Source organism: Lampetra planeri, chromosome 4, assembly GCF_965212315.1.
Source record: "Lampetra planeri chromosome 4, kcLamPlan1.2.h2, whole genome shotgun sequence".
NCBI lineage: Eukaryota > Metazoa > Chordata > Hyperoartia > Petromyzontiformes > Petromyzontidae > Lampetra > Lampetra planeri.
Window position 1 is genome coordinate 28,880,563 of NC_136110.1, and position 26,642 is coordinate 28,907,204.

Consider the following 26,642-nt stretch of genomic DNA (forward strand, 5'->3'; position numbering starts at 1 on the left):
GGGAGAAGGCTCTCCAGTGACCTTTAGTGGAGGCCCTTCTGCCGGCAGTGGCATCAGCAAGCAATTGTAGGGCAACACCTTTACCTCTCGTCGCGAACAACAACAAAAAATCACCGTCACGTTTTCACCACGGCTCCGTTCGTGCTTTCCGCACGAATCCCATTTCCGTCAAAGGACAACCTGACTTGGCTCTCCCTCTCGTGCGCCTCCACCCGGAAACAGAACCCCTCCGCCTCCACGCTGAACGGCTCGGAAGACGACGCAAGGGCGGCTCTGACGTCGCTGACGAGACTCTCGAAGGCGACGCCTTCCCGCGCGCGGATCCAAACGGCGTTGGGGCTCTCCGCCACGACCTCCCCCGAGGACGCCGCGTCCGCGAGTCCGACTCGTGGCGGGGGGGCGGCAGTTGCGACGGAAGACGCGCGCGGAAACGCCACCTTGCAGACGCGCGGCTCGGCGCACTCGTACGCCTCCCCGTCGTGCACGTACGCGCACCGCACGCTCGCGAGGAACGAGGCCGGCTCGCTCGTCAGGAAGCCCACCGTCTCCTCCATGGCGCCGTCGATCCGCACCAGGGAGCCCGCGCTGCGCACGCCGCAAAGCGAGCGCCCGCGCCCGCCCAGCATCGTCACGCGCTCCACGCGGAAGGCGAAGGAGTGGCGCTCGCTGCGGCGCGCGTACACCAGCAGGTCGGCGAGCGTGCGGGCGTGCAGCGGAAGCGCGGGGCCCCGCCGCTCGGCGTCGGGTTCCAGCGCCCAGCGCACGCGGGCGCCGAGCCGCGCGTCGAAGCGGCCGCAGCGGAGCAACGAGTCGACCTCCGTTTGGACGTCCGGCACGACGACGCCGCTTTTGCCGCCGCCGCTTTCGCCCAGGGGGTTGTCCGCCGGGCTTTGCGAGGTCCGCGCCAGAATCTTGCGCAGCGACGTGCGCAGCTCCTCGTGGCTCTCGCTCTGCTGCTCTCTGCACAGCTTCTTTACCACCTGCGGACTGAGTCCTTCTCGACCACGACCGGGGAGCATAACACACCGGCACTGTTAGTGGCGTTGTTCACAAACTACGCGATGGTAATATCTGTTGAGAAAGCGAGGGGTTCATATTCTTGGTTCTTTCGGTAAAGTCACGTAAGAAGGGAAATAACATTTTCTTGCCGTGGATTTCACACCTGATGACGATTGCTCATGTTGCAATCGGGACATCGTGAGAATTTAATTGTTTTATTTTTATTATTTCCCTTCTACGTGACTTTACCGAAAGAACCAAGAATATTAATCCCTGCAGTCACGAAAGCTTTCAATCGAAAAGCGAGGGGTGTTTTTTTTTGTTTGCCAACAATTGTTATCCGTGCCCGAAAACCATCAGATGCGACGACTGCACTGCCCCGCCAAAGAACGAAGCGCGGTCGACTAAGACGAGACGAAATGAAGCAGCTCGAACAATTATATCCGCCAACAGACCTGACCATAAACAAACGCAGGTCGTTGTCATCAACTGGTCCTCGTCGCTACGAACTAACCGGCGTAACAGCGACCCGAACGAGGCGGAATTTCCCCGCCCGTCATTACACCCCCCCACCCACCCCCCCCAGCGCACGCGCGAGTCTCACCAGCGAACCCGGTGACGCCCCAGAGTGAGTGCGGCGTGCACGCGTACGCGTCCCGGGCTCGCACGTGCAGCCCGTACTGGGAGCCCCTCTCCGAGCCGGCCTTGAACAGCTCGCGCACCAGCTGCGCCGCCAGCATCGAGGCTTGCTCCAGGAAGGCCTCGTCCGGGTCGTCCAGGTCGCCGAGCAGCTCGTCGGCGCCCTCCCGGTGGAAGGGCGCCGTCTCCGCGACGCGCCGCAGGCACCGCTCGACGCTCGGCGGCGGCGGGGGGCGGGCGGCGTCGGGGAGGAGCTCATCGTCGGGGGCGAGGGCGAGGGCGCAGTCGCGCAGCACGATCGCGAGCAGGCGCAGCGCTTCCCGGACGCCCTCCGTCACGTCGGTGGCCGCACGGAAGGCCTGGTGCACCTTCGAGATGAGGTTCAGCAGGCAGACGCCGCGTTCGGAGACGAGGAACCCTGTCGTGGCGGGGGGGGGGGGGGAGGGCGCGAGCGAGGTCGTTCGTGGTTGCGGAGAAAATTCTAGGACGACGTGGGTGGTTGGTTTTTTTTGGAGCATTTTTGTTGCAATTTTTTTAGCGTTTTTTTTCTTTTCTGATAATGCGTGGGGGGTCGTCAAAAAAGTTGCACGTGACGAAACCACAAGTTTTTTTCTCGCAGGAAAAGTGTAAATGACAACTCCGTGGCTCAAGGCCAAGGGGGACGAGGAACAACGCCGCATTTGGCCGTGACACTCGCATCGACATTTTAAATTAAGTGCAGAAGCCAAGGTTTGTTTTCACGCCATCACTGGCGACGTAGCCGAGACCGTTTCACAGCACTCGAGAGAACCTGGTTTAAATAACAGGCAACAAACGGAATTCGGATTCGATGTCAGCGGTACCCCGCCTCAGCGTCCGAGTGACCGGGAGACACTGCATTTTTGCGCTCATTCTGCGAGTGCGACAGCGACGTCCTTCGTTAACCCGCACCGACCAGCGCGTTCCAAGCATGGCCAAATGACCCCCACGACCCGAGCGCCACAGGGAAGGGGGCCCTCACCCGGCAGAGGATTGGCAAAAGTGTCCGTGCACGTGCATTCGTGACGACGCCGCCACCGCCCGCTGCCTTACATGATGCATCTCCCTGTTTCAGCTTGTTACGGAGCCTCTGGGCATCGCCGCCCGTGGCCTTCAGGAAGGTGCACACCAGCGCGGTGACTTGACGCCGCACGTCCCAGCCGCCGGCCTCCTGCAGGGCCTCCCACGCGTGCTCACGACCCAGCCCCAGCAACTCGGAGAAGCTCAGAATGTCGTAGTCGGGGCTCGTCGTGGCGGCGGCAGCTTCCAGGGACAGCGCGCGCATCACTTCGTTTGCCAGCTCTGGGGCGGGGGGGAGGGGCCGGGTGCGCCACGGGGAGGGATTCATATCGGCCGTGCATACCGCTTTGGTCACATGTTACTCGTATTTCTGGCGATGGCAGAGAGTTGCGTCCAGCCTCCGAAGGGTGTGTGGGATTTCACCAGGAGACCCGCTCACCTTGCTCGGTGGCTGAGAGAGTGACGCTCTCTCCTCCCACGGACTCCAGCGTCAGGCTGTCGCTGAACACTGGGGACAACAAAAGAAAAAATCGTTGCTGACGTCAACTGCTGGAGACCCAGAATATGAGGGCTTCTCAATTCCAGTCCGCTGTCGGTACGTACCAGAATCAAATCCATTATCGCTGCTGCTGTTGGGCGTTGCTGGATCGAAGTCCCGACTTGTCGCGAGGCTCCGGGGTTCTAAATGAAAGGAATTTTTTTTTTTTAAACACAACACGGAAATCGCATGGACATTTGCGTAGACAAACTGCCTATGACCACGCTGAGTGCATCCCCATCTCGTCAAATCTCGAAACACTGAGCTGGGTTGAGCCTGCTCGGTGCTTCCATGAACGACGGTGGGGCTTGCCCAGGTGCTGTAGACATGGGGCTGTAAGGTGGCTAGGAGATGGCAGAGCTGAGTTGTAATCCACCCCCCCCATCCCCCATACAAAGGGATTTCTCCGGGCATCCGTGTACACCCACATGAAGACAAATGCTCACGAACGGGGTTGGCCAAAACATCGCAGCGATGCGGTCTTGAGACTCCGCGAGACTTTTCCTCCAACGATTCAATTCGTGTCATTTTTGAATAACGGACATCGGTCATTGACATTGCTTCGTCGCAACGTCAACGCACCTCCTGTGGGGCTTGCGCTCCTGCAAGCCAGGTGCAGATCGCTTCAGGCACGGGTGAGGAACACGCCGTCGGTGGGCCAGACACAGCCCAAAAACGAACTTCTCAGGTCATCGAAACGGCCCACAGATTGAATCGACTCGTCATGGGAAGTATCTTAGCTGCACTAATCGGCTACTAGAGGGGAATATATTTTGAACCTGGCTCGACTGTGTTTATAATTTTAGCACGCTCCATGCATTCGTGTAACTGGCAGGGCATTTTGCAGTGACAGGAGTGAGTAACTGTGGTGTGTGCTCGTGTGTTTTAATGCGTGGCTCGCCAAAGGTTTAATTGAAAGTCATATCTGCCCTCGGCAAAGGATTGTCCTCCACACCTGTTCTAAGGCCAAGTTGCATTCGACCAAATGTATGGCAGTCGTCGTCAACAAATTTACTTCGGTAACTTTGCACCGCATATAGCAAGGAGTGACTTGAGTTATGTCTGGCCAATTAAATCAGGATTGTTGAAAAGTGTTTTTGCTGAACGGCGACTGGTCCAGAGCTGGCAGACAAACCTCAGATGATCACGTGGCCTCTGCGAGCTGATTGGACGTTGCCATCCCAGTTACCGACTTGAGTGAACAGCGACCAGACGCGTCTGTATTTGGACGACTGAATGTTTTGTATTTTTACAAAAGAAAACGTCACGGTAACTGTTGCCGGCAACGAACACTGTCGACCTCGTGTATCGTGCCCTTCGAGACGCGGGCAACACAAGCAATGCAGCTGTACCGAGGTCGTACCCACCATCAGTAATAATAACGTTTAGTTTGGTTAGATCGTGTCTTTATTGGTCGCGAAAGCCTACATGTTCAACTTACCATCAGTGCTCTTATCTCTGACCAGCCATGTAAGGTCACCTTGAACTATGAAAAAGACAGAAACAAACGAACCACACGCAGTTATACATGCGCACGCACGTGAGATTATACGCGCAGACATACACGGCGATTACTACATTATCACGATCATCGCAGCCATGACCTATCCACCGCCATCCCTCGTGATCCTGCGATGCCACAATCCATATCCGCTCCTGCACACGCGTCGATCTCATCGCTCCATCCCGGCAGCGGCCTTGTTCCCTCCTTGTGACTGCTGCTCCGTTGTGAGCCTCAGGACACGTCCCCGGAAGGGATGATGACCAGCGGTAGAGACTAACGACGGAGTGGCAGCCAGGGGAGGGAACTACGCCCTAGAGGATGCCCACTGTGGAGATGAGATGATGAAAGCAATTCCTGTGCAGGGTGCTAGATGGATTGTTACAAAGCAGGGACCACGAGAGGTGGGGAGGCCTTCATCCGGTGGAAGATTGATCACGGCAGACGATGACTCCATGTGCATCATCATCCGATTCAGTGGAAACCAATGCAGTCATAAAAGCAATTTACAGGCCAAGGCCTTCATAGAAAAATAACATTCAGATAATATGAAAATTATTCGTGGACACGGGAGGGCTTTGCTGCGAACGCACAAATTACGAGTCAGAAGAAGTGGAGTCGGGCAAGGAGAAGCGCTCTTGCCAAGGCTATTCATATCGGCTTTGGAAGATAAACAGGCGGCCTCCGGTTTACGTTGGTCCACATTCACGACATTTATCAAATGCCGCCATGGGTCAATTTATTACGCAGAAACTAGATTTACGACGGGAGTTTCCAGGAACGCAACGTGTCGTAAAAGCGGGGACTGCCTAAATATGATGTTTTAAGATATACACTTGGGAAAGCGCTATAATAAGAAAAACCACAAGGTGCTTATCTTCTATTGTCACATTGTGAATGGCCTTGGTGAGAGCCCATCTCCTTCCCTACTCCTCAAGCGACTCCTCCCGCGTTAATGCCCCGCTCTGTATTTACCTCCCGTCTCTGGGAAGGCGGTGGTGACCGGCGTCTGCGGAGAGACCGATACTTGGGAGACCAGCGAGCTTTGAGGAGTCTCCCCTAGACAAATGGAAAAGTAAAATCATATCAAACCTAATGCAAGAACAGACAACCCCTGAGTCGAACCGCTGACCACCCTCTCCCCTTGCCAGCCACATTGCACGCACATCCTGACCTCACAACGACGAACATCAACTGCACTGGGTGCAACAATAAAATGAAAGTGCATGGGCAATATCAACAGCTAGATTTGAAGTTTTCGTGACTGCAGGGATCCATACTCCTTAGTTCTTTCGGTAAAGTCACGTAGGTAGAAAATAAAAACAATTAAATCACGACGTTTCGGGCGCAACACAAGCGTCCGTCATCAGGTGGGACAACCACAGCAAGAAACAATTGCTGAAGTGGGCAAAAGGGCTGCTGTAACAAGAGGCTATATAGGTGTAGAGAGGGGGGAGGAGAGGGGGGTGTGCGGTAGGGGGAGTGGAGTGCTGCAAGCTAGAGGGATTACAGGGCGAGCAAGGCACGAGCAAGGCACGAGCAAGGCACGAGCAAGGCACGAGCAAGGCACGAGCAAGGCACGAGCAAGGCACGAGCAAGGCACGAGCAAGGCACGAGCAAGGCACGAGCAAGGCAAAATGCCGGAGGGGGGGGGGGGGGGGAAAGTGAGCGGGGCTGGGAGTGGGAGGCTGAAGAAACTGGAAATGCGGATATTATTTTATACCTAAGTGACTTTACCGAAAGAACCAAAGAGTAATACCAACAGCGGTTGAATTGAAAGATGGCTAAGGTGCAGCCTCTCCCAATTGCTTGCCCGCTCGTTAAGAGTTCTAGAGATCCCTCCCTACTCGTTTGAAATCGCCAAGACCATCTTTTAAGAGGTCAGAGTATCGACATTTGACCCCACCACACGCGACTAACCGTCGTGTACACATTTATACTGCTAAGGTGGACAGACGCACACAGCTCCCGTAGGTCTAGCCCAGGGGTCGGCAACCAAAATAACAAGAAGAGCCATTTATTTCCAATTCGGTACAAAATTCAGTATTTCAAGAGCCGCAATGCATCTGAGTACATACTGTACATACGTACATATCGTCAAGAAGCAGCCCGTAAAGAGCCGCATGCGGCTCCGGGGCCATAGGTTGCCGACCGATGCCCTAGCCCATCCTGCTACTCTGCTACTCCCTGCCCCAAGCTACGACCAGGCCTACCCCAACCCTTATCACTACCCCTACCACCCCCCCCCCCCCCTCCTTAACCACTCCCACCTATTCTGTCACCAGAACTACACCACCAGTTAATAACCACACTCAAAAAGTTCACAAAGGTGGATTTCAAAACTCAACCCAAATTGACCGTACTGCCTCTCTTGGCCATGTCACATGTGACCAAGCGTGGGGATTTTTTATTATATATAAATCTACTTCACCCTCCAAAGCGCCTGGTTGAAAACACGTGCATCGCTGTGAAAGTGTCAACACACCTGTAGTTTCGACAGAGACGCAGGTCACGTTCTCGACTGGAAAGGCAAAATGACACCGTCAGCACGGCGATTTGCGAACGACCAAGATAACATCCAAGTTTCGCACGTCGATATCGTAAAACCGCGCGTTCACATTCTGATTCGTAAAAGAATGGTATGTGCGAGCATATTCATCCGTAACCTGCAGCCCCCTCCATCCTATACACATTGTGCTTTTAGATAATGACCATCATCTTTGTATTCATGCTTCCACATCACCGTCATCATCATCACCTGCAGACATTAAACTCACAGCAACGCTCGAGTCTTTCAAGAGGCAATTTAAGACGAACTTGTTTACCATCTCTTTTTCGTAGATTTGAAAAGATTCCCTTAAAAGTTGTAGTTTTCACAGTAAGGCGTGCTATGGAAGCCATCCAACTCATCGTAAATAATCATCATCGTCTCGTGGAAACGTACAAGTGGTGCAGAGGATGGAATAGGACAGCTCACAGATGTAAACATTTAAATGAGCACCCACAGATGAGAAACCTAAAGACCCTGAAGCTGGATGACAGCGGATAGAGCCTGCCGGAGCGAGCCTTAGAGGTCGCGTTTTGAACGTCGAAAAAGAGAGGTCTAGCGGTCGGGAGTGACGACCTCTTCACCTTCACCTGTGACCTGTGACCTTCAAGCTTGAACAAAGGCCGTAGCCATGGCCCAATCACAGGGTATCCTTGACGTAACATGGACGGTTATAGAGTGTCACACAGTATGATGATTATTATTGTTGTTGTGCCCATTTACCCAGGTTTTTTTTTCAGGAGGGTCCTGCCAAGTTTTCAAGTTGGGTGGGGAGGGGCGATGATCGTAATCCCATTCGAATTAACTTTGCCGGAATTGTTCAAATCTGGGACCATGACATCATCATCATCACCACACAACAGAGGTCGCAATCGGGTACCCGATACCCGGCTACCCGTACCCAAACGTTTAATTTTAGCAGGTAAGGCCCACTGAGCTGTATAGCTCCTTTTTCAGAAGCGACCTGGCTACAAATGATAGCCCAACGAAGTGGCTTATCACGTGTAAAGTTATAGCAGCTACATACTCTAAACGCAAGTCGATTCTAAACGTGGAGGGGAAAAACCGGAGGGCCCGGAGAAAAACCCACGCAGGGAGGTGAGAGAGAGAGACGCGCAAACTCCGAATATGCAACCGGTGTCAGGGTCGGGATCGAACCCACGACCTCCCGTATACCAGGCGAGGTAGTTAACATCTCGCCGGGTGGGGGGGGGTGGCGGTGTTGGTGGCAGCCCTCACCGTCGAAGGCGCCCATCTCGCTGGCCAGGTTGGGGTCCTCGTGACGCAGGGCCTTGTAGAAGAGGCAGCAGGCGGGCTCGCCGCGCCGCAGGCACACGTCGATGAGCTTCTTGGAGCGGTCGAAGGGCGTGTTGGCATTCTCCACGTGTTCCTTCTCCACGTGGCCCAGCAGCTCGTTGGCGAAGAGCTGCACGGTGATGGGCGCCGTGAGGTCGCCCAGGCGGTGGCACAGCTCGCTCGACTGACGGCGGAGCTTCTCCACTGCGGCGGCGCGAAGTACAAGCACGCGGTGGGGAGAGGGGGGGGGGGGGTGTCAGCGCGGAGGGCTCGCCGGTTAGATCTCACCGGCGCGGTCGCTGAAATAACGGGACAGGGTTCTTGGATCCACTGGTACGAACGTGTGCGGTGGCGGTACTCTCCCCCCCCACCCCCCCCCCCCCCCAACGTCTTCCGAGACGTCTGGCCAGCGCGGACGAGTGGGTCACATCACCCTCCAAGGAGGGGGTACTCTACAGCTCCCTCGAGTGGAGGTCTTTCTAGCAGTAGGGGCGTGAGCAAGCAGTTGCAGGGCTGTACCTTTGCCGCTTGCAGTGAAAAGCCTCCGATTCATTCACCTATCATCCATTCGTCTAGTTGTCCGTGCGCCGTAATCGACCCGGGGCAAATTCATATTTATCTGCGTGCCTGCTTTCTCCTATCATCCGAGTATCGAGTGTCGAGGAAAGTGGCTGTGAAACACATTCTTTTATCACGAGATTTGTGTGTAGACGAGAGGAGCGGCTGCACAAATTAATCTTACGGTGCACGTTTGTCCACGCTTCTTTACACGGACAAAATACGGATAAAACGAACAGACAAACGATGCATTTCTTATCGCCTTGCCACTACCCTCGGCATACTAAGAATAATATTTAAATCGTATCACGATGCTTTCCACTTAAAAGTTAAGCAATGTCCAGTGTTGAGGCCACGATACACAACCACAACTTTGACTATCATAGGGCAAACGTCACTGGCAATCGTCACCAGACAACAACAAAAACCACAGACAACAACAACCGTGGCAACTTAGTATGGCAACACAGCAACGGCGCTCTGTCTGGCTGATGAAAACAGAGTCTGTTTAAAACAATTCAGTTCAAGTGGAAAGCATCGTGATACGACTTAAATAATCTTTTTAGTATGCCGAGGGCAGTGGCGAGGCGATGAGAGATGGATCGTTTGTCTGTGCGTTTTAAACTTGTCTTGTCCGTGTAATGAAGTGTGGACAAACGTGCATCGTAAGATGAATTTGTGCAGCCGCTCCATCCGAAATGATGCAACAGGGTGAACCGTGGATAGACACCCCACTGATTTCGAATGGCACTTCACACAAGTGTAGGGATATTGCGAAAGCGATGGCTCCGTATATTACAGAGGAAAAGAGAATGGAAAGATTGAATACGAGAACCGTGATTGGTGGAGGGGACGTGTAGAGGCAATGAAATTAAACATTGGTTTTCCTATCATTTCTCAATATTTTTTAATGGGGGTATCGATACATTGATCATCCTTTATTTTTTTAATGAATGTGTTCTTTCTCACCTGTTGGGAAACTTCTGACCTCTGAAAAGAGAAGAGAGCAACATAAGACAACCGACATTTAAGTAAGTGCCAAAAAATTTAGAGTGTATTCAAGCAAAGTCTTATTTCGATAGCCAACGTGAGCTTGCCGTTAGAATGTGAAAAGAAACTCTGCTTTGTTAGTAGCCGTGAGGCAAGCACATCCGGAGTTATGCCGCCTTCTACATACCTGTGTTGACATATCTTTTATCTGGAAGAATAAATTAGAAATAAAAGCAAATCAGAATGCGAAAAGGAACACCGTGCCATTATTATTCTCCCCAAAAAAAGTGAAGAATTACTGCGTGAAAATATCAAAGCACACTCTCAAACTACGCGATGAACAGAGTGACCGCAACTCGAATGATGTAAGGCAGCGGTGAAGTGATTAAAGACAGCAGCAAATCATCGTGTCCATCTCCCGTCTTTTACGACCGACCCTTTGTGCGCCTTTTGGCGTCATCTGGTCCAACACCATGTTCAAGTTCAAGTTCATTTATTAGGTATAGCCCTGTGAGCCATTCGGCTCTTCAATCGGGTGCAACCGCAACAAACTAAAAACATAAACAAAAAAAACATCTTAAAGTGAATGTGACTGAGACTGGGCTCTAAGAAAAGCTGTCTCGGGTGTGGACCAATCAATTTCAAGGACAGTGCAATACATTATCAGAGTTGTGTTGTTTGTTTGCATTCCGACCGCAGGTATTGTGGTCAATGCAAACATGACTCCTTGTAAAAAAAGGTGTCAGTTTTGTTGCCAGATAAAAGGGTAAAAAAACAATTATCGACCCTTTGTTTTGAATTGTGCTGTTTGTTGCCGGTCACTTGGTGTTGTGCCTGTGCTCGGCAATCGCGATGTCAAGCGAAATGGTCCCAACTAATTTCACGTTTACCCACCTTTTGAATACAATTTAAGTCGTTGCAAAAATCAGATGCTCGTCCGACCAGCGCGGTGAAGTATGGTCAACAACCCCAATGACCGGGAGGCCTTCATGCAGCGGCTGATTGACAAAACGCTGTCAATCATTTTCTAGACTCGATGATGTGTCTGACGATCAGTGCACATCGCAATCAAATACAGAGTGCACTTGAATTAATGCTCTCCGTGTGATGTGAGACAAATACAAAGATCCCCCGTGTAGCCTTTAACAGACTGTGAGGGCAAGTGCCTGCCTGTTGGGGCAACTACCTATGAAGGCCGGCACGGCACACGAGGGGGTGGGAGGCCAGCACCACGCCCCTGCCGTCTTTGTCTCCCCAGTGGTGACATTTACACATCGCACCGGCTACTCAATTAAGGCCGAGTCGACCTAGGGGAGTCCCAGGACCGGTTCACATATTCGCCACTGTCATTTGTTGCGAGCGGGAATCGAACTCAGGTCACCGAGTGTAGCCTGTTAACCGGTGGTCGGGACAAGTGCTGTTAGCGAGCACCTATGAAGGGCCGGCATTTTGGCACACGAGGGGGTGGGTGGCCAGCACCACGCCCCGGCCGCCTTTGTCTCCCCAGTGGCGACAACATCACACAAGGTACTCACTTAAGGCCGAGTCGACCTAGGGGATGCCCATGACCGGTTCAGATATCATTGTCACTGGGTGTTGGACGCGAGTGGGAACCGAACTCGGTCCGCCGGGTGCGCAGCTCGGCACGCCGCGCCGCCGCTCCCCACGCGCGCAACACAGAGACGTGCACAGGCTGCCGGACAGAGGGCCGCACGTGGCGGGTTGCGGTGCGCACCTCCCGGCTGCGGGCGATGCTGCAGCAGTGTCCGCAGCTTGGGGTAGGCGGTCTGGCTGTTGGCGAGGCACTGGACAAACACCTCCACCTGCTGCTCGCTGAACTGCAGCCGCACGATCTCCAGCAGCTTGCGCGCCCTCTTCGTCGGGATGGGCTCCGCGCGCACCTGCCGCCGAGATGGGGCAAGCGTCTCACAAACAGAACCCCCCCCCCCCCCCCGGCAGCCACCCCCGGGGTCTTGCCGAGCCCACGACCGAGGGCACCGCAGTGGCGCAACCCTGTAGCCGCGACCTTGTTGAAACCGTGAACCCGTGGTGTGGCACATATCAAAACTCAGCGACACGGCCGATGTAAACGACGAGCTAGAAACGCGAAACAGCACGAGTGAAGATACGATCTGCTGCCATCTTATCGTGCATTCCACTCTGGCTCTCGCACACTGCCCCCCCGCCCCCGCCCCTCAATTACCGAGGCGGTTCTCAACACCTAAAACGAAGCTTGCAGATTGAAAGACGGCTACAACAGGAAATCAGTCACATGCCATTGGCATTGGTAGACCACGTCCGGCTCTGCTGACGAGAACCAGACGTCTATCCCGGTTTTACAGTTTGCCATCTGATACGAATGTTGCTACGAAACATCCATAAACGGCGACACAACGGGCAAATCATTTTATGCAGAGAGATGAACGTAGGATGCTGTTTGTGTGTTTAGCTTGTTGTCCTTCCCCCGCACCTCCGATCAGCACTATTGGCTATGTACGGTGTGAAAGAAGTTCAACATACATACAAGGGTACAAGTGCAGTTATCTAAAAAATGTTCCCCCTTTTCTTGACGGCTGCCCGGTGCCCGGGCCCCTCCAGCACGTGCAGCCCCAGTGCGGTTACACCGCCTGCACACTCGATACCTAGGCCAACTGCACGGCAGCTACGGGTTAAAAATAACCACGCCACTAACGCAATGGAGCCGAGCAATGGAAAGGGAACAAAAAAGCCCACGTGCTTCAAAAGAAAGGGTTGCTCAAGACCACCACTTCCTCGTGCACGCGCACAGCCCTTTTGTCAATCCAATGCGGGATTGAGGGCCTCCCTGCAACGTGCGGCTATTTTCATCGGACTAAACCACGCTGGGCCAATGTGGGTTTGGTTGCTGAAAGAACGGGCGAGGCACAGATGCGGGCGGCGTAGGCGTACGGCGCGCCGATGACAGTTCTCAAAAAATCCATTCCACCATTGCTCCCCCCGCCCCCCACAATCCACTTCTCCACATTTTACCAGCCTCCGTTTCAAACGCGACTCAAATCGCCGCGGCGATCGCGGCGTTCGCGTGCAACGGCAATCGGCGGCGCTAATGTTTTCGAGTACAAGTGAAGTGCCTATTATTCTAAGATCAGATCGCATCGAATGTGCCCCGAATCTCTCGGCAGATCTCGGAAAACTCAGCAGGGGTTGAGCGAGGGGAGCACTCGGATGGGCGAGCACCGTGCACAAGGCAGGGTGCCACAGGGGTGCAGGGATATGTTTGGGGCAGCACAAGGCCATGCAGCAACAACGATTCTTATACACTGGACTGTAGTTCCCATGTTCCCGTGTCTATGCTCTGCCCCCCACTCCCCCACCCCTCAATGACCTGGGTTCCACGTGCATTGCGCAACGGCGAAAAACACATTCCCCGCCCCGCGGCAATTCAAACCCCCGAATCGTGACGGTTCACGAGGGAGCCGAGCGAACAGAGCCGCCGGCGAACTCACCTCGTTGTAATTTTCGTCGGTGAGCACGAGCTTGGAGATGAGGCGGTCGAGCAGGTGGTCGATGCTGTAGAGGGCGTCCACGATCTTCTCGTGCGACTCCAGCACCCAGCGCTTCAGGGGGCCCATGGTTCCGGGCCAGTGCCCTGCAGAAAAACGCCGCGCCGCGTCACACGAACGCTCGCCCGTCCGCGACACCGCGCTACGTGGGCACGTTCGCTGCGAAGCACTTTTTTTTTTTACAGTAAACTATCGGTTCGACAGCCACGACACGTTGCCTCTTGCTTGAGTTATGAAACTCGGCGGAAAGCCGTGCAAAAAACAGCGGGAGAAGGCACCTGAAGTTGGCACTCGAACCGAGCATTCTTGCACGAGTGTTTGCCAATGCTCCACACTGTCACTCAAAGTTGAAAGCTAAACGAATAATGAAAATGTTTTATTTTACCAGGTAAGGCCCACCAAAGCGACCTGGCTATCACAAATGAGAGCTCAACGAAGTGGTTTATCACGTGGAAATGTATCGCAGACAAATACTATAAAACTCACGTTGATTCTAAATGTGGAGGGGAAAACTGGAGGACTCGGAGAAAAATCCACGCGACCACGGGGAGAACACGCAAACTCCAAATACACAGGGGTCAGCGTCGGGATCGAAACCACGACCTCCTGTATACCAGGCAAGGTAGTTAACATCTCGCCACCACGGCGCACTTTCCAACGAAGGTTAAACACGAGCATGAATGAGCTTCGTCCATCCCTGATGAACGGGGGGGGTGAGGGGGGCACTATTTTTTTTCATAAAGATGCTCCAATATCAATTGAACTTTCATTCAAAGTTGTGTTGCTGTCGGAGACTAACTCCATAAAAAAAAGTCGGCCAAATGTAAAAAAGTGTTTTTGACCAAAACTTCGAAACACAAACCAGAGCGGAAAGGACTACAGTGTTTAGAATTATGTAATATTTTGTTGTGCCAGCTGCCTGTCCATCGGCTTCCGTACCTCTAGTTAATGACTTTTACAGACAAATGAGGACAACTTTTACGTTTGTCTTAACTTGTTTTAAAATATGTTTTGTATCTGTTCGCGAATGTTATCTAACAAGTGCTATCGTCGTTGTCATGTCACGAGATCCAGTATGCATTCAGATATCTCTCTCTCTCACGGAGCAATACAAGCCCTCATGTTAGAGAACAGCCCACGGAAGTGGATGTCACAGAGCTTCCCCCGAGACCTCTTCTGGTCCACAGAGTTGTGGATGGTGCTCTCCTACTCGCGCTGCCACTGAAAGTTCATCACCGCACCACAGCAAAACTGTTGTTTTCATTTCTCACAGCTGGAATTTAGCCGAATTAAATGTCGAGGCAAACTTAATGTGGTGGTCTTTCTGTGCAGTCATCAGTGACCAGGCTGAGACCATAAATTCTAGATTTGAAGCTTTCGTGACTGCAAGGATTCATATTCTTAGGTTTTTTCGGTAAAGTCACGTAGGTAAAACATTAAAATTAATAAAAGTAAAATAAAATATACTTGATACAGCTGTCGTGGCTGTGACGGTTCCACCTGAAGACGGAAGCTTGTGTTGCCTCCGAAACGTCGTGATTTTTATTTTATTTTACTTTTATTAATTTTAATGTTTTACCTACGTGACTTTACCGAAAAAACCTAAGAATATGAGACCATAAACCCACCATACTTGGGAAACGACTTGAATCAGACGCATCTGTCTCGATCTGTGCCCAAGGATTTCAGCGACGCGAGGAAACAGCTGTGTTAAGAGGGCTTAGCATGCGTTGACGATTTAGTCCAGGCTACGCAGAGCTTGCAGATATCACGAATGGTGGACGTTGAATGATACATCGACTCGTCTATTAAAATGCATTATTGTGCACACCATACATACATTTATACATCGGAACATGCATATGAGAATCAATAATTTATCATTTGTACCAATCATGGGAAAATAATGGTAAGGTTATAGCTAGGCTATTGCCGTGAAAAAAAGCATACGTAATATAAGACGGGAAAACAAGTTAGAAATAATACAAACGAGAAGGCAAAAATGAGACAGAACTGATTCTTGAATTGAACCGCTATCCAAATCGTGTCGATCCAACCGCTGTGGGAGGCCAATCGTCACTATGAGACACGGCACACGAATGGATAACGTGACACTCTCCCACAGGTGAGCGTCTTCTTGTGAAATATTTTTAAGTGGCAGTATGAAAGCCGACAAAAATAGCCGACGAGGCAAGATGCACTTCCATATTTTCAAATACTGTCGTGTTTTTTCCCCTCTGGTTTGCGTCTTAACGTTTTGGAGAGCCATGTGATCAATGTGGCCGGTTTTCAATGGGGTAAGTCTCTAATATTATAAAGTTGCACTCATTAGACGCAAAGAGCTTGCCACAAATGAACCAAGTCGCTTCTGAATAATATATACTAAAAAAAAAAATGTAAAAAAAATGTAAAACACGCTTTAATGAAATGTACCATACGAGTAATGGCCCCGAAGCTTGCCATAACGTAAGGGGCCGTGGTGATTTACAGCCAACGTGAGTTGAGCGTGGACAATTAGACCCAAGCCGAAACATAAGATATAAAAAAGATTGCTTAAAAATATAAATATTTGATTTTTAATTATAGAATATAGTATTGTCACCATTATGACATAAGTATACCAAGTTTGCAGTCGATACGACATTGGGAAGTGGGTTAAAATTGAGTTTCAAGATTTCGAGATCTGATGAGACTGGGTGCATTCTGGATGATATAGTCACCTCCGGTTAGCACGGTTGGCTGCGTATGGTGTGAAAGAAGTTCAACATAAACATCATGTACAGTATCATCTAAATACAGCGCTATAAAGCAGCCAGGCCGCACAGCAACGGTACACATGGCTTGCAACAGAAGGGTCATCTGGGCCCATTAATTATACACCACTTCATGGGGAAGTATACAACAGTGCGTTGTACAATGTAAACTTGTCCCCGCCAGAGGAATGTGGAGTTTATACCACTACCTTCGGGGCTGTTATTCGGAAATGAGTGGCAAGTGATGCTCAGCTGAGCAGGAAATAACTTAAACCCCGACAGGCTAGAAGCATCTCAAAATGCTGCCCACAACAGCAAGCGTATACAACATAAACCAGCCGACCACAAAAAGAAAACGTAACGAAATATAAGGAACACAAAATCGCAAGTTGGGCAGATTTAGCGGTAAGTTACACAACGCGTGCCCACAAGCCGTCCAAACCGCCACAAACGTCACGCAGACAATTCAACGTGACACACTCTTTATAGCAGGGGGCAGACGGAGGAAGCAGCTTGGACAACAACTTAAACCTCGCCCGGGTAAGAAACAAACCAGCGAGGACAATGCATTCTGCACTGTGCTACAAATATCCACGCAAACACCTCCGACGCGTACCTCCAACCGCGCGTTCAGTTCCACGCTCTCTTCCCGTCTCCCGCAATGTCTTCATCCGCCCACCGTGAAAAAAGGTGGCCTTTAAAAATCGGCGCAAATATTCTCACAAGTCCAGTGTCAAATCGAATGCCGCCGTGCCGTAATGGTCAGCTGGCTGGACTTGCAATCTAGAGGGCGCCGGTTCAAATCTATCTCCTGGCACGGAAGTTGCTACATTGGTCAAGTTTCTTTAGTCCACACGTATGTATGTAGAACTTATGTTGCAGCGTACGTAGCCAACCGTGAAATAAATGTTCACTCTGGGTTTAAAAGTGCATGGCTCCAGTAGTTTTGCAATATCGGAAGAGCGTTCCAGATGGCCGCAGAAGCGCATCAGAAAGCGCCCGATGCAGCAACCATCTTTAGATGCCCTCATCGAAGCAGCAGTACATTTCGTGTATCCCACAAAGGTAGGTAGGTTTAAACGTGTTTTAGTGTGCGTAGTCCAACCTCTGCAAGGTTGTCTGACCAGAGTGGAAGTGTGGGGCCAACACACCGTCCTGGAGAGGCTTTCTAGGGCTCCCTCTCGTGGTCCCACAGCACTGGAGAACAATTAATTGCAGTGCTGCACCTTTAAGTTTGTTACCAGTGTCGATGACGTAATGTTATTGCGTAATCGTTATAAATATCCGAGCTCTCACCGTAGGCAGGAGCCGCTGCCATCGTGAAGGCGGAAGGCGTGGAATCTTGAAAGCGCAACACACCAATTCAGCAAAACGGTCTGTGGAACATCACAAATAACACAAAAAATATTTTAAAAACCAAGCGTGCAACACCTGTGCATTCACACACACACGCAGCGCACTTCCCTGTCTTACGGCGCTCGCACACAGGAAAACAGAAACAAACAAAATTGGACCGAGTAGATTTTTCGCAGTCGAGTCGCACAGCCCCCAAGCGTGCTTTCCTGTTTGTGCCACGTGTTGTTCAGCACAAGGTCTGATGTTTCGCTCCACGTGCTTGGGGCTTTTTCAGGAGCCACTTTGAGCGAAACGTTGGACATCGTGCCAAAAAACCCATTGGTAAAAGCACGAGTACAAGTTGGTGCACATTTGTATGAAAACATGAAACGGCAAAGGAGAAACAACCCGGAGCAGAGTGCTTTTGACTGATTGTTTTTAGAAATGACAAAGGAAAAAAAGTTGGGCCCAAGTTATTTGCTGTCAGTCATATATCTTTCTTCGATTACATCACAAGTTTTGAATCGGATTTTTTAAACAATACGCAGTCTCGTTAAACAACATGTACAGTATATAGAATAATGTCAATGTCTTAAGAAGTTTTCCTGGACAAGTTTATCATAACTATTTCTACGGTAATTGCAATACAAGTACTGGAATGCATCACGCAAATACATATTTGCCCTTGGGATGTGCAATTATCTCTTACATTGCAATTTGGAGGCTGGTCTCTACTCACATTTGAATGACAAAAAAAAAACAGGGCAATCTTGATTCAAGTAAGTTAACTCCCCTACGTCTTCAAGTAAAAGTAGCAAATGGTCAACAGACGTTTAACGATTCACTCTTTTGGCGATTCAACAAATTGCCATGAATCAGGGACGCGATTTGATTGGAAGAAATCAGTTCTCATGACACAGTGGCGATTGTACCCCCCCCCCCCACACAAAAAAACACTTGACAATATTAATCAATAACACTGTGGTCTTAAAAGGAATGATGTACACAACAGGCGACGTTCCGCGCAATGTCCCTTTCTCGTGCGCTCGAAGACTCGATATCAATTGGGGCATTGATGTGTCACGACACCCTCCGAAAGTTGCATCAGCATGAGTCAAGTAAAAGCAACCTTAGAACAGACTGATTCTTAGTTTAGAAAACTGAAAATAATCATGAACAGTGAAGGTCTGCGATGTATATCGTGTTGTACGGCGTGTTTTTCGGTGATGTTGGGAAACTTATCCAATATAGCAGTATCGCTAGCAGCACAATTTGAAAACATGTCCTAGAGGAATGCAGACCGTCAAGAGCTCTTACTGACAAAGCATTCCATGGAAATGTCAAAGTTGTGAATTCAAGACTGTGGAGCCGTGTGTGTGTGTGGGCGATTGTGGTGGTGGAGCGGTGGCGCTGTGGTTAGCGCGCACCGCGCAATTAACCCGGCGACTGGAGTTCAATCGCTGTACCGCTCACGGACAACATCAGTGGTGTACATCAGAACAGGTCCTGGGCCTCGACTAGGTTGACTCGGCATTAAACGAGTACCCGGTGCAGTGTGCAGGCGAGACGGAGGCGGCCAGGCGTGGTACTGGCCACACCACCCACGCTAAAAATTTCTGCCATAAACAATCGCGGCCGTATTCTGATGCTGTTCATGGCTAGTGACTGATAGCGCCGATGCCAAAACACAGGGCAGTCCAGAAAGCGGATGACCAGGAAGCCAGTGGACCAAGCTAAATCGGGGTCTAACGATGAATCCATTCGACAACTGACATCGATTCTTAAGGCTCCACGATACATGAAGCCAATGGCATATATGTGGATCAATGTTTTAAAATTGATGCAAATTATATGCAACTGACACGCCTCGTATGAAATGCACGCAAGCACAGCATAGGAGGTAAAACAAAGCAAACCAAATGAGACGGTGAATAGGAGACAAAACGAAGTATCCAATCAGAATCACAGCCCTGAATCGTGACCATTCATCGAATCGCTGGGGAGGACGAGCAGTTTCACTCTCGCGTTATGGCTGCGTCTCATCGAACAGCACCCATCGTCCCTTTATGGCCAGAATGTTTTCAGAATGCGCCACTTATAACGATGATTTGCAGCTGATTATATACGACTATATATCGGCATCAAGTACCAGTAAATATCTACTGTTACGCAAATGGACTCATTCGATGTTATGAAGCCCCACCAACAACTGTACACTTCCATGGTTGAATATGACGGTTTGGAATAGTATTACAATAATGTAGGACCCAGTGACATCAAATTAATTCTCAATTCTAAGCAGCTTACCCAAATATATATTATTACGGCTGTGCAAAAACATCCTTCTGGACTTTGCATCACACACAACAAAAATAACAACGTAATCTTAAAACAAAATTACTTTCAGGCTTTTGTCAATGCACTGCCGCATGGAGGCCTTGCCACACTGTGGCCATTGGGGGGTTGTTTTGTCATACTTCACCGCATAGGTCAATGCAAGCGAGCGAAGGAAATGGGGAGGGGGGGTCGGGACTTGTTCAGATGTCACTCGCCACGGATGGTAGGCCATGGCCAAGCGATAAGTCAAGTCACCGGCTCCGTCGTGCGGTGCGCTAACCACAGCGCCATCGCCTCCCCCGTATCTCAGATGTTGTTGGTGTGACTTTATTTGTTTCGCCCGGGTCCAAGACTCAAGCGACCGGAATGAAGGAGTCTCATTTGCAAGAGTGACCTGGTTCACCAAAATGACACAATTACAAAAGCAAACCAAATAAAATTAAATGCAGCAAAGAAGCACATTTTATAACTACCTTATTGACAACACTAAAGAAGTGACGATTGCTATAATCTCTGTAGTATTCTTATCTTGCTGTGTATAATTGTAATCGACTTATTGTGATATCCACGAGGTAAACGTGGCTCTACAGGAAGAAGAGACAATGCTGGATCTGCCCTTCACGTTTTGGCAGCCAGTCAACAAGGATGTTGCACTGTACATTAACACTGTACCGACAGCATAGCCCATACAGCTTAAACAGCTATCTCCTTCGGCATACTTTCCTTTTGTAAACTATCATCTTGCTGGAATGGCACTCCACTACTGGATGAAGCCCTCTCTCCGGCGAGGGTTTTTTCTAACAAAGCAGCACCACAGCTTCGGTGAATCTCAATCATCCCTCGTCTTGATATTTTACCTTCGAGATATATCCACCCGGTGTTTTTTTTTAACCATACTTCACCACTACGTACAGCCACAATAAAGTATAGTATTCAAAATACAGGTAGTCCCTGAGTTACGATGGTCCGACTTACGATATTTCGATCTTACGTTGGCAATACGACAAAATTGCCATCAACATCCTAACATCGTTCAAGTTTGCAGACGACGGACAGAATCTTGGTGGCGTACAGCACAATATGATACGTTACGATACGTTCAATGCATGTATGATACGTAGCTTTAGCGATTTCATCTTAAGGTTACCACGATACGATACGTTCAATGCATGTTAAAAGTTTTTTTTTATAGCAGATAGGATTGTTTCCTGAAAAAACTTTATATTAAATTGCAGTTCATATAGGTAGGCTAAGAATTTACCTTGGTTTTTTTTACTTTACATTTTACTGTGCAATACAGTATTGTAATTAATAAATACATACAGTATATAGTTTATACAATACGTTACTTTAAATTGCTTTGTTTTGCTAAATCATCACCATACTATTTTTTAGACTTACGATGGGGTCGTCGTAACGCATCTCCATCGTAAGTCGGGGACTACCTGTACACAAAGGTTTGGTTCTCCACGTGAAAATAAATTAACTCCCACGTCCATGCACCGATAGCCAGAGGTGTGGACTCGAGTCATGTGACTTGGACTCGAGTCAGACTCGAGTCATGAATTTGATGACTTGCGACTCGACTTGGACTTGCATAACAATGACTTTGTCCCACCTATGAGATGTGGACTCGAGTCATGTGACTTGGACTCGAGTCAGACTCGAGTCATGAATTTGATGACTTGCGACTCGACTTGGACTTGCATAACAATGACTTTGTCCCACCTATGAGATGTGGACTCGAGTCATGTGACTTGGACTCGAGTCAGACTCGAGTCATGAATTTGATGACTTGCGACTCGACTTGGACTTGCATAACAATGACTTTGTCCCACCTATGAGATGTGGACTCGAGTCATGTGACTTGGACTCGAGTCAGACTCGAGTCATGAATTTGATGACTTGCGACTCGACTTGGACTTGCATAACAATGACTTTGTCCCACCTATGAGATGTGGACTCGAGTCATGTGACTTAGACTCGAGTCAGACTCGAGTCATGAATTTGATGACTTGCGACTCGACTTGGACTTGCATAACAATGACTTTGTCCCACCTCTGCCGATAGCCCCTACTGAACCCGTGTGGTCTCCATCCAGAAAACTCTGGAGGTGGTTTGTACTCTGACAGTCTCATCAGCAGAGCCAGACCTATCATCATCTCATCATCATACTATATCATCTCTGATACTATAATGGAGGAAGTGTACGTTTGCCTGTTACCGTTTGTCCAGAATGTATTTTTAAAAGGCCCTTTTTGTTTTAGCGCATAACATTTGTAAAAACATTAATATTCAATCAAATGTCGTTTTCATTTATATTTTATTTACGCACGTAAAAATGTTGATTTCAAATTTGGGGAACATTACAGGCGGTATCCGGTTTAGGAAGGTCTTATTTACGACCCATATTTGCGACGTGCATATAATGCCACCATGGATCGATTTCAAGACAGAAACTTCATTTACGACGCATCTTCCCGGCATGACTCCGGAACACATTTGAACGGTGATAATTCTACTGCGAAACACAGAAGAGGAAGGAAGACGAGGTACAAAAAAATAAGATTAATCAAAATTACTTTGTGTCAATTTTGATTTTTTAAAAATGTATGTTTAGTACTAAACTGTGTACTTAACACTCTATTCCTATGAATTTAAAGCACTAGACGACTGTTTTCTAACATGTTATAGCATTACGAATGGTTAATCATTGTTTTTGAAATGAAAACAAATCTTAATTGTATTATCTATTAACTTCTAACTTAAGAGTAGTTTAGATTTTAGGTTAGGTTAGGCTTTATAGGTCAGAATTTGAGCCATCCGCAAGAGCCCCAAATCTTCCAGTCAACACATTGGGCCATGGAGCTGTGCCTGATTAAACAACGGCTCGCCTGCTTAAACACATTTCAACGATGAAAAGAAACCGGTCACAAGGCCGATAGTGAACTGTTATTTAATGTTAAGTTGATGTGTAGAATCGTACGTTTCCCTTTGATAGAAAATGAGGACAGAATTGTGGATTTACATCTTGATGAAGTTATGGTCAAACAACCCATGTGGTCTACACAGCGTGGGGACGCCTTCCTCAAAGCAGTGATCTCACAAAGGTCTGAAAGTTGTTTTGATTGTCATTACCCATCATCATCATCGTCAGACATGATCTAATTGACTGTTGAAAGCCTAAAAAAATCAATTACATGGCAAAGCTAACTGGGCAAAATCAAGAACGCATATATGTTATCAGAGCATGTTTTTTGTTTGCATTTTGACCACAAGTATTGTGGTTAATGCAGACATGATTCCTTGTAAAAGGTTTCAGTTTGGTGTTGTAACAACTTAACACACCTGTTTTGTTGCCAGATAAAAGGGAAAAAACCTATTCTCAAAATCAAGAACGTTAACTACAAACCTAGTAAACACGGAACGTTGGCCTAACGTTGCTCCAATGATTCCAATGGTTTACTGGGAAGATGGTGAACGCAGATCAACATAGGACATAGCCGATTTTATACTTTAAGCAACGGAGTCAGTCATGTGCAGAGCAACATTAGATATACAGTACTATTGTTATGACAGTTTAAAACCTTTCATCAGGAATCATCTTTAAAATGCCATTCAAATCGGGCCTCATGGCGTAGGGTTCAGTCTACAACTCTAAATAGACACTCTTACCATAATCAGAAGTTTATTTCCCAAGTAAAACCCATTGAGCTAATCATCTCTTTTAAAACTAAACTATTTTTTTTATTTTACAAGGTAAGGCCCACTCAGCTATACAGCTCTTTTCAGAAGCGACCTGGCCACAAATGATAAGTCAACGAAGTGGCTTATCAATGTGGACATATATCAGCCTGTTTCTAAATGTGGAGAGAAAAACCGGAGGACCACGGAAAAAAATCCACGCGACCACGGGGAGAGAAAGACATGCAAACTCCAAGCATACAGCAGGCGTCATCATGGATGGGATCGAACCCACGACCTCCTGTATACCAAGCGAGGTAGTTAACATCTCCTAGCCACCGTGGTGATGATGATGAGAGAGTGACACGCAAACTCCAAATACACAGCAGTTATCATCAGGGTTGGGATCGAACCCACGACCTCCTGTATACCAGGCGAGGTAGTTAGCATCTCCTAGCCACCGCGGTGATGATGATGAGAGAGAGACACGCAAACTCCAAATATACAGCAGGGTTGGGATCGAACCCACGACCTCCTGTATACCAGGAGAGTTAGTTAACATATCATAGCCACCGTGATGATGATGATGAGAGAGTGACACGCAAACTCCAAATATACAGCAGTTATCATCAGGGTTGGGATCGAACCCCCGACCTCCTGTATACCAGGAGAGGTAGTTAACATCTCATAGCCACCGTGATGATGATGATGAGAGAGAGAGACACGCAAACTCCAAGTATACAGCAGGCGTCAGGATCGAACCCACGACCTCCTGTAAAGCAGGCGAGGTAGTTAACATCTCCTAGCCACCGTTGCGCCCCAAGGGTGACTCTCTGGCCTATGAGCCATGACGATACGGGCCATTGTCAGAAACGTCGACTTTCCTACATTTGTGTTCCTTTCAAGGCCACAAAAGGTTGCCTTTTTTTTTGGTACTGTCCTGAGCGTCTTATAATCGTGATGACGTTACGAGCAAATTGTCAACAGTGAGCGAGCGTTAACCGCGAGTCGCAAATCGCCTTCAAAATCAACATTCCGCGCGAACAACACAACGCGAACTTACGATGTCAAAAGGCCAACCACACACAAAAAACCACGCATCTCCAGACGTCAAAGGGGGAGGGAGGGAAGGAGACAACGAGGATTTCACGCTTACAACATTTCCAGGAAGCAACTGCAGCAGACAAGGCCCCCACCGGTCCGTCGGTGGAAGACGCGGGGCAAAATCGGTGGTGTTGGGGGTAAAATCGGTGGTGTTGGGGGTAAAATCGGTGGTGTTGGGGGTAAAATCGGTGGTGTTGGGGGCAAAATCGGTGGTGTTGGGGGTAAAATCGGTGGTGTTGGGAGTAAAATCGGTGGTGTTGGGGGCAAAATCGGTGGTGTTGGGGGCAAAATCGGTGGTGTTGGGAGTAAAATCGGTGGTGTTGGGGGTAAAATCGGTGGTGTTGGGGGTAAAATCGGTGGTGTTGGGGGCAAAATCGGTGGTGTTGGGGGCAAAATCGGTGGTGTTGGGGGTAAAATCGGTGGTGTTGGGGGTAAAATCGGTGGTGTTGGGGGCAAAATCGGTGGTGTTGGGGGTAAAATCGGTGGTGTTGGGGGTAAAATCGGTGGTGTTGGGGGTAAAATCGGTGGTGTTGGGGGTAAAATCAGTGGTGTTGGGGGCAAAATTAGTGGTGTTGGGGGTAAAATCGGTGGTGTTGGGGGCAAAATTAGTGGTGTTGGGGGCAAAATTAGTGGTGTTGGGGGTAAAATCGGTGGTGTTGGGGCAAAATCAGTGGTGTTGGGGCAAATCAGTGGTGTTAGTGCAAAATCAGTGGCGTTGGTGGAAAAATCAGTGATGTTGGGGCCTCTTTCCCACCCAGCCCGACGCATTCAAACCAAACCGGGAAAGTTTTTACATCTCACACTGTGACGTCGAAGGTGCCCCCCCCACCACTAAGCACGGGGCCCGGGGCGGTCGACCCGATTCGAAGTGTCGCCTAGAAAAGGGCTCTGGCGAGCAGAGAAGACACGCGTGGCGAAAACAAAGATAAAGATGCCCCGTGTAGCCTGTGACAGACTGCTGGGGCTAGTGCTGATAGCGAGCACCTATGAAGGCCGGCACGGCACACGAGAGGGAGGTGGGGTAGCCAGCAACCACACCCGGCCGCCTTTGTCTCCCCAGTGGCGACGTTTACTCCACACCACAGGGGAATAATTTTGAGGCCGAGGCGACCTGGGGGGGGGGGGGGGTGCGGGACATCGGCTGGGTGCAATAGCACCGGGGAGGTCATTGTGTTTGTGTCTAAACATTGTCCATTTAAAACAAATTAACGATTGAACCCAAAAAAGAAAGAGGAGTCAAACCAGCGGCGATAAACATTTACGCGTTTCTGTGCCCAGCCGAATTGGTCGCGTACCATGAATATTTTCATTTATTCTTAATTTAAAAAAAAACACACACACAACAACAACAACAAAGATGCCGCCGAGGTTCATCTACTCACCCAACTCTCCGTCTCTTCTCGCAGACCTCTTCCCGCCGCGACTGAACAGGGAGAGGAGAAACTCTCTCGAGGCGGATTCACATTGAGGCTCTGCGCGCAAAGTCGCTCGCGGAACTGACATCAGCGTGCTGTGGTGGGCGGGTTGGTGGGCGGGTGGGTGGGTGGGCAAGTGGGTGGGTAGATGGGCGGGTTGGTGGGCGGGGGAGATGGGCGGGTTGGTAGGTGGATGGGTGTGTGGGCGGGTTGGTGGGCGGGGAGATGGGCGGGTGGGTGGGCAGGTTGGTGGGTGGATGGGTGGGTGGGTAGATGGGTGGGTGGGCAAATGGGTGGATAGGTGGGTAGGTGGGCGGGTAGGTGGGCGGGCGGGTTGGTGGGCGGGGAGACGGGTGGGTTGGTGG

The 26,642-nt window shown here is 49.7% G+C and overlaps 1 protein-coding gene across 2 annotated transcripts; it reads right to left on the bottom strand.

The window, feature by feature from the left end:
- CARD18 (caspase recruitment domain family member 18) lies at positions 1-26,360 on the bottom strand. 2 transcript variants are annotated; one of them, XM_078593687.1, is made up of 15 exons: positions 26,245-26,360; positions 17,699-17,778; positions 13,593-13,735; positions 11,843-12,008; positions 10,295-10,315; positions 10,087-10,107; positions 8,503-8,763; positions 7,201-7,236; positions 5,691-5,774; positions 4,656-4,700; positions 3,280-3,357; positions 3,116-3,184; positions 2,710-2,958; positions 1,604-2,056; positions 1-994 (listed from the first exon to the last, which is right to left on the bottom strand). In XM_078593687.1, the coding sequence occupies exons 2-15, from the start codon at positions 17,718-17,720 to the stop codon at positions 117-119; spliced, it is 2,526 nt and encodes an 841-aa protein (XP_078449813.1). In that variant the 5' UTR covers positions 17,721-17,778; positions 26,245-26,360; the 3' UTR covers positions 1-116. The 2 variants fall into 2 exon arrangements, with proteins under 2 accessions (XP_078449813.1, XP_078449814.1); XM_078593688.1 differs by lacking the exon at positions 10,295-10,315.
- Between the last annotated feature and the right edge of the window lie 282 nt (positions 26,361-26,642).

What these genes read in the sequence shown, in the direction of transcription:
- CARD18 (XM_078593687.1), bottom strand. Translation starts at nt 17,720, where the DNA reads ATGGCAGCGGCTCCTGCCTACG. An exon ending in CGAGATGGGCGCCTTCGACG is followed by an intron (nt 7,237 to 8,502) that starts GTGAGGGCTGCC and finishes TTGCCTTTCCAG; the next exon opens with TCGAGAACGTGACCTGCGTC. An exon ending in GGGCGTCACCGGGTTCGCTG is followed by an intron (nt 995 to 1,603) that starts GTGAGACTCGCG and finishes GTGGTCGAGAAG; the next exon opens with GACTCAGTCCGCAGGTGGTA.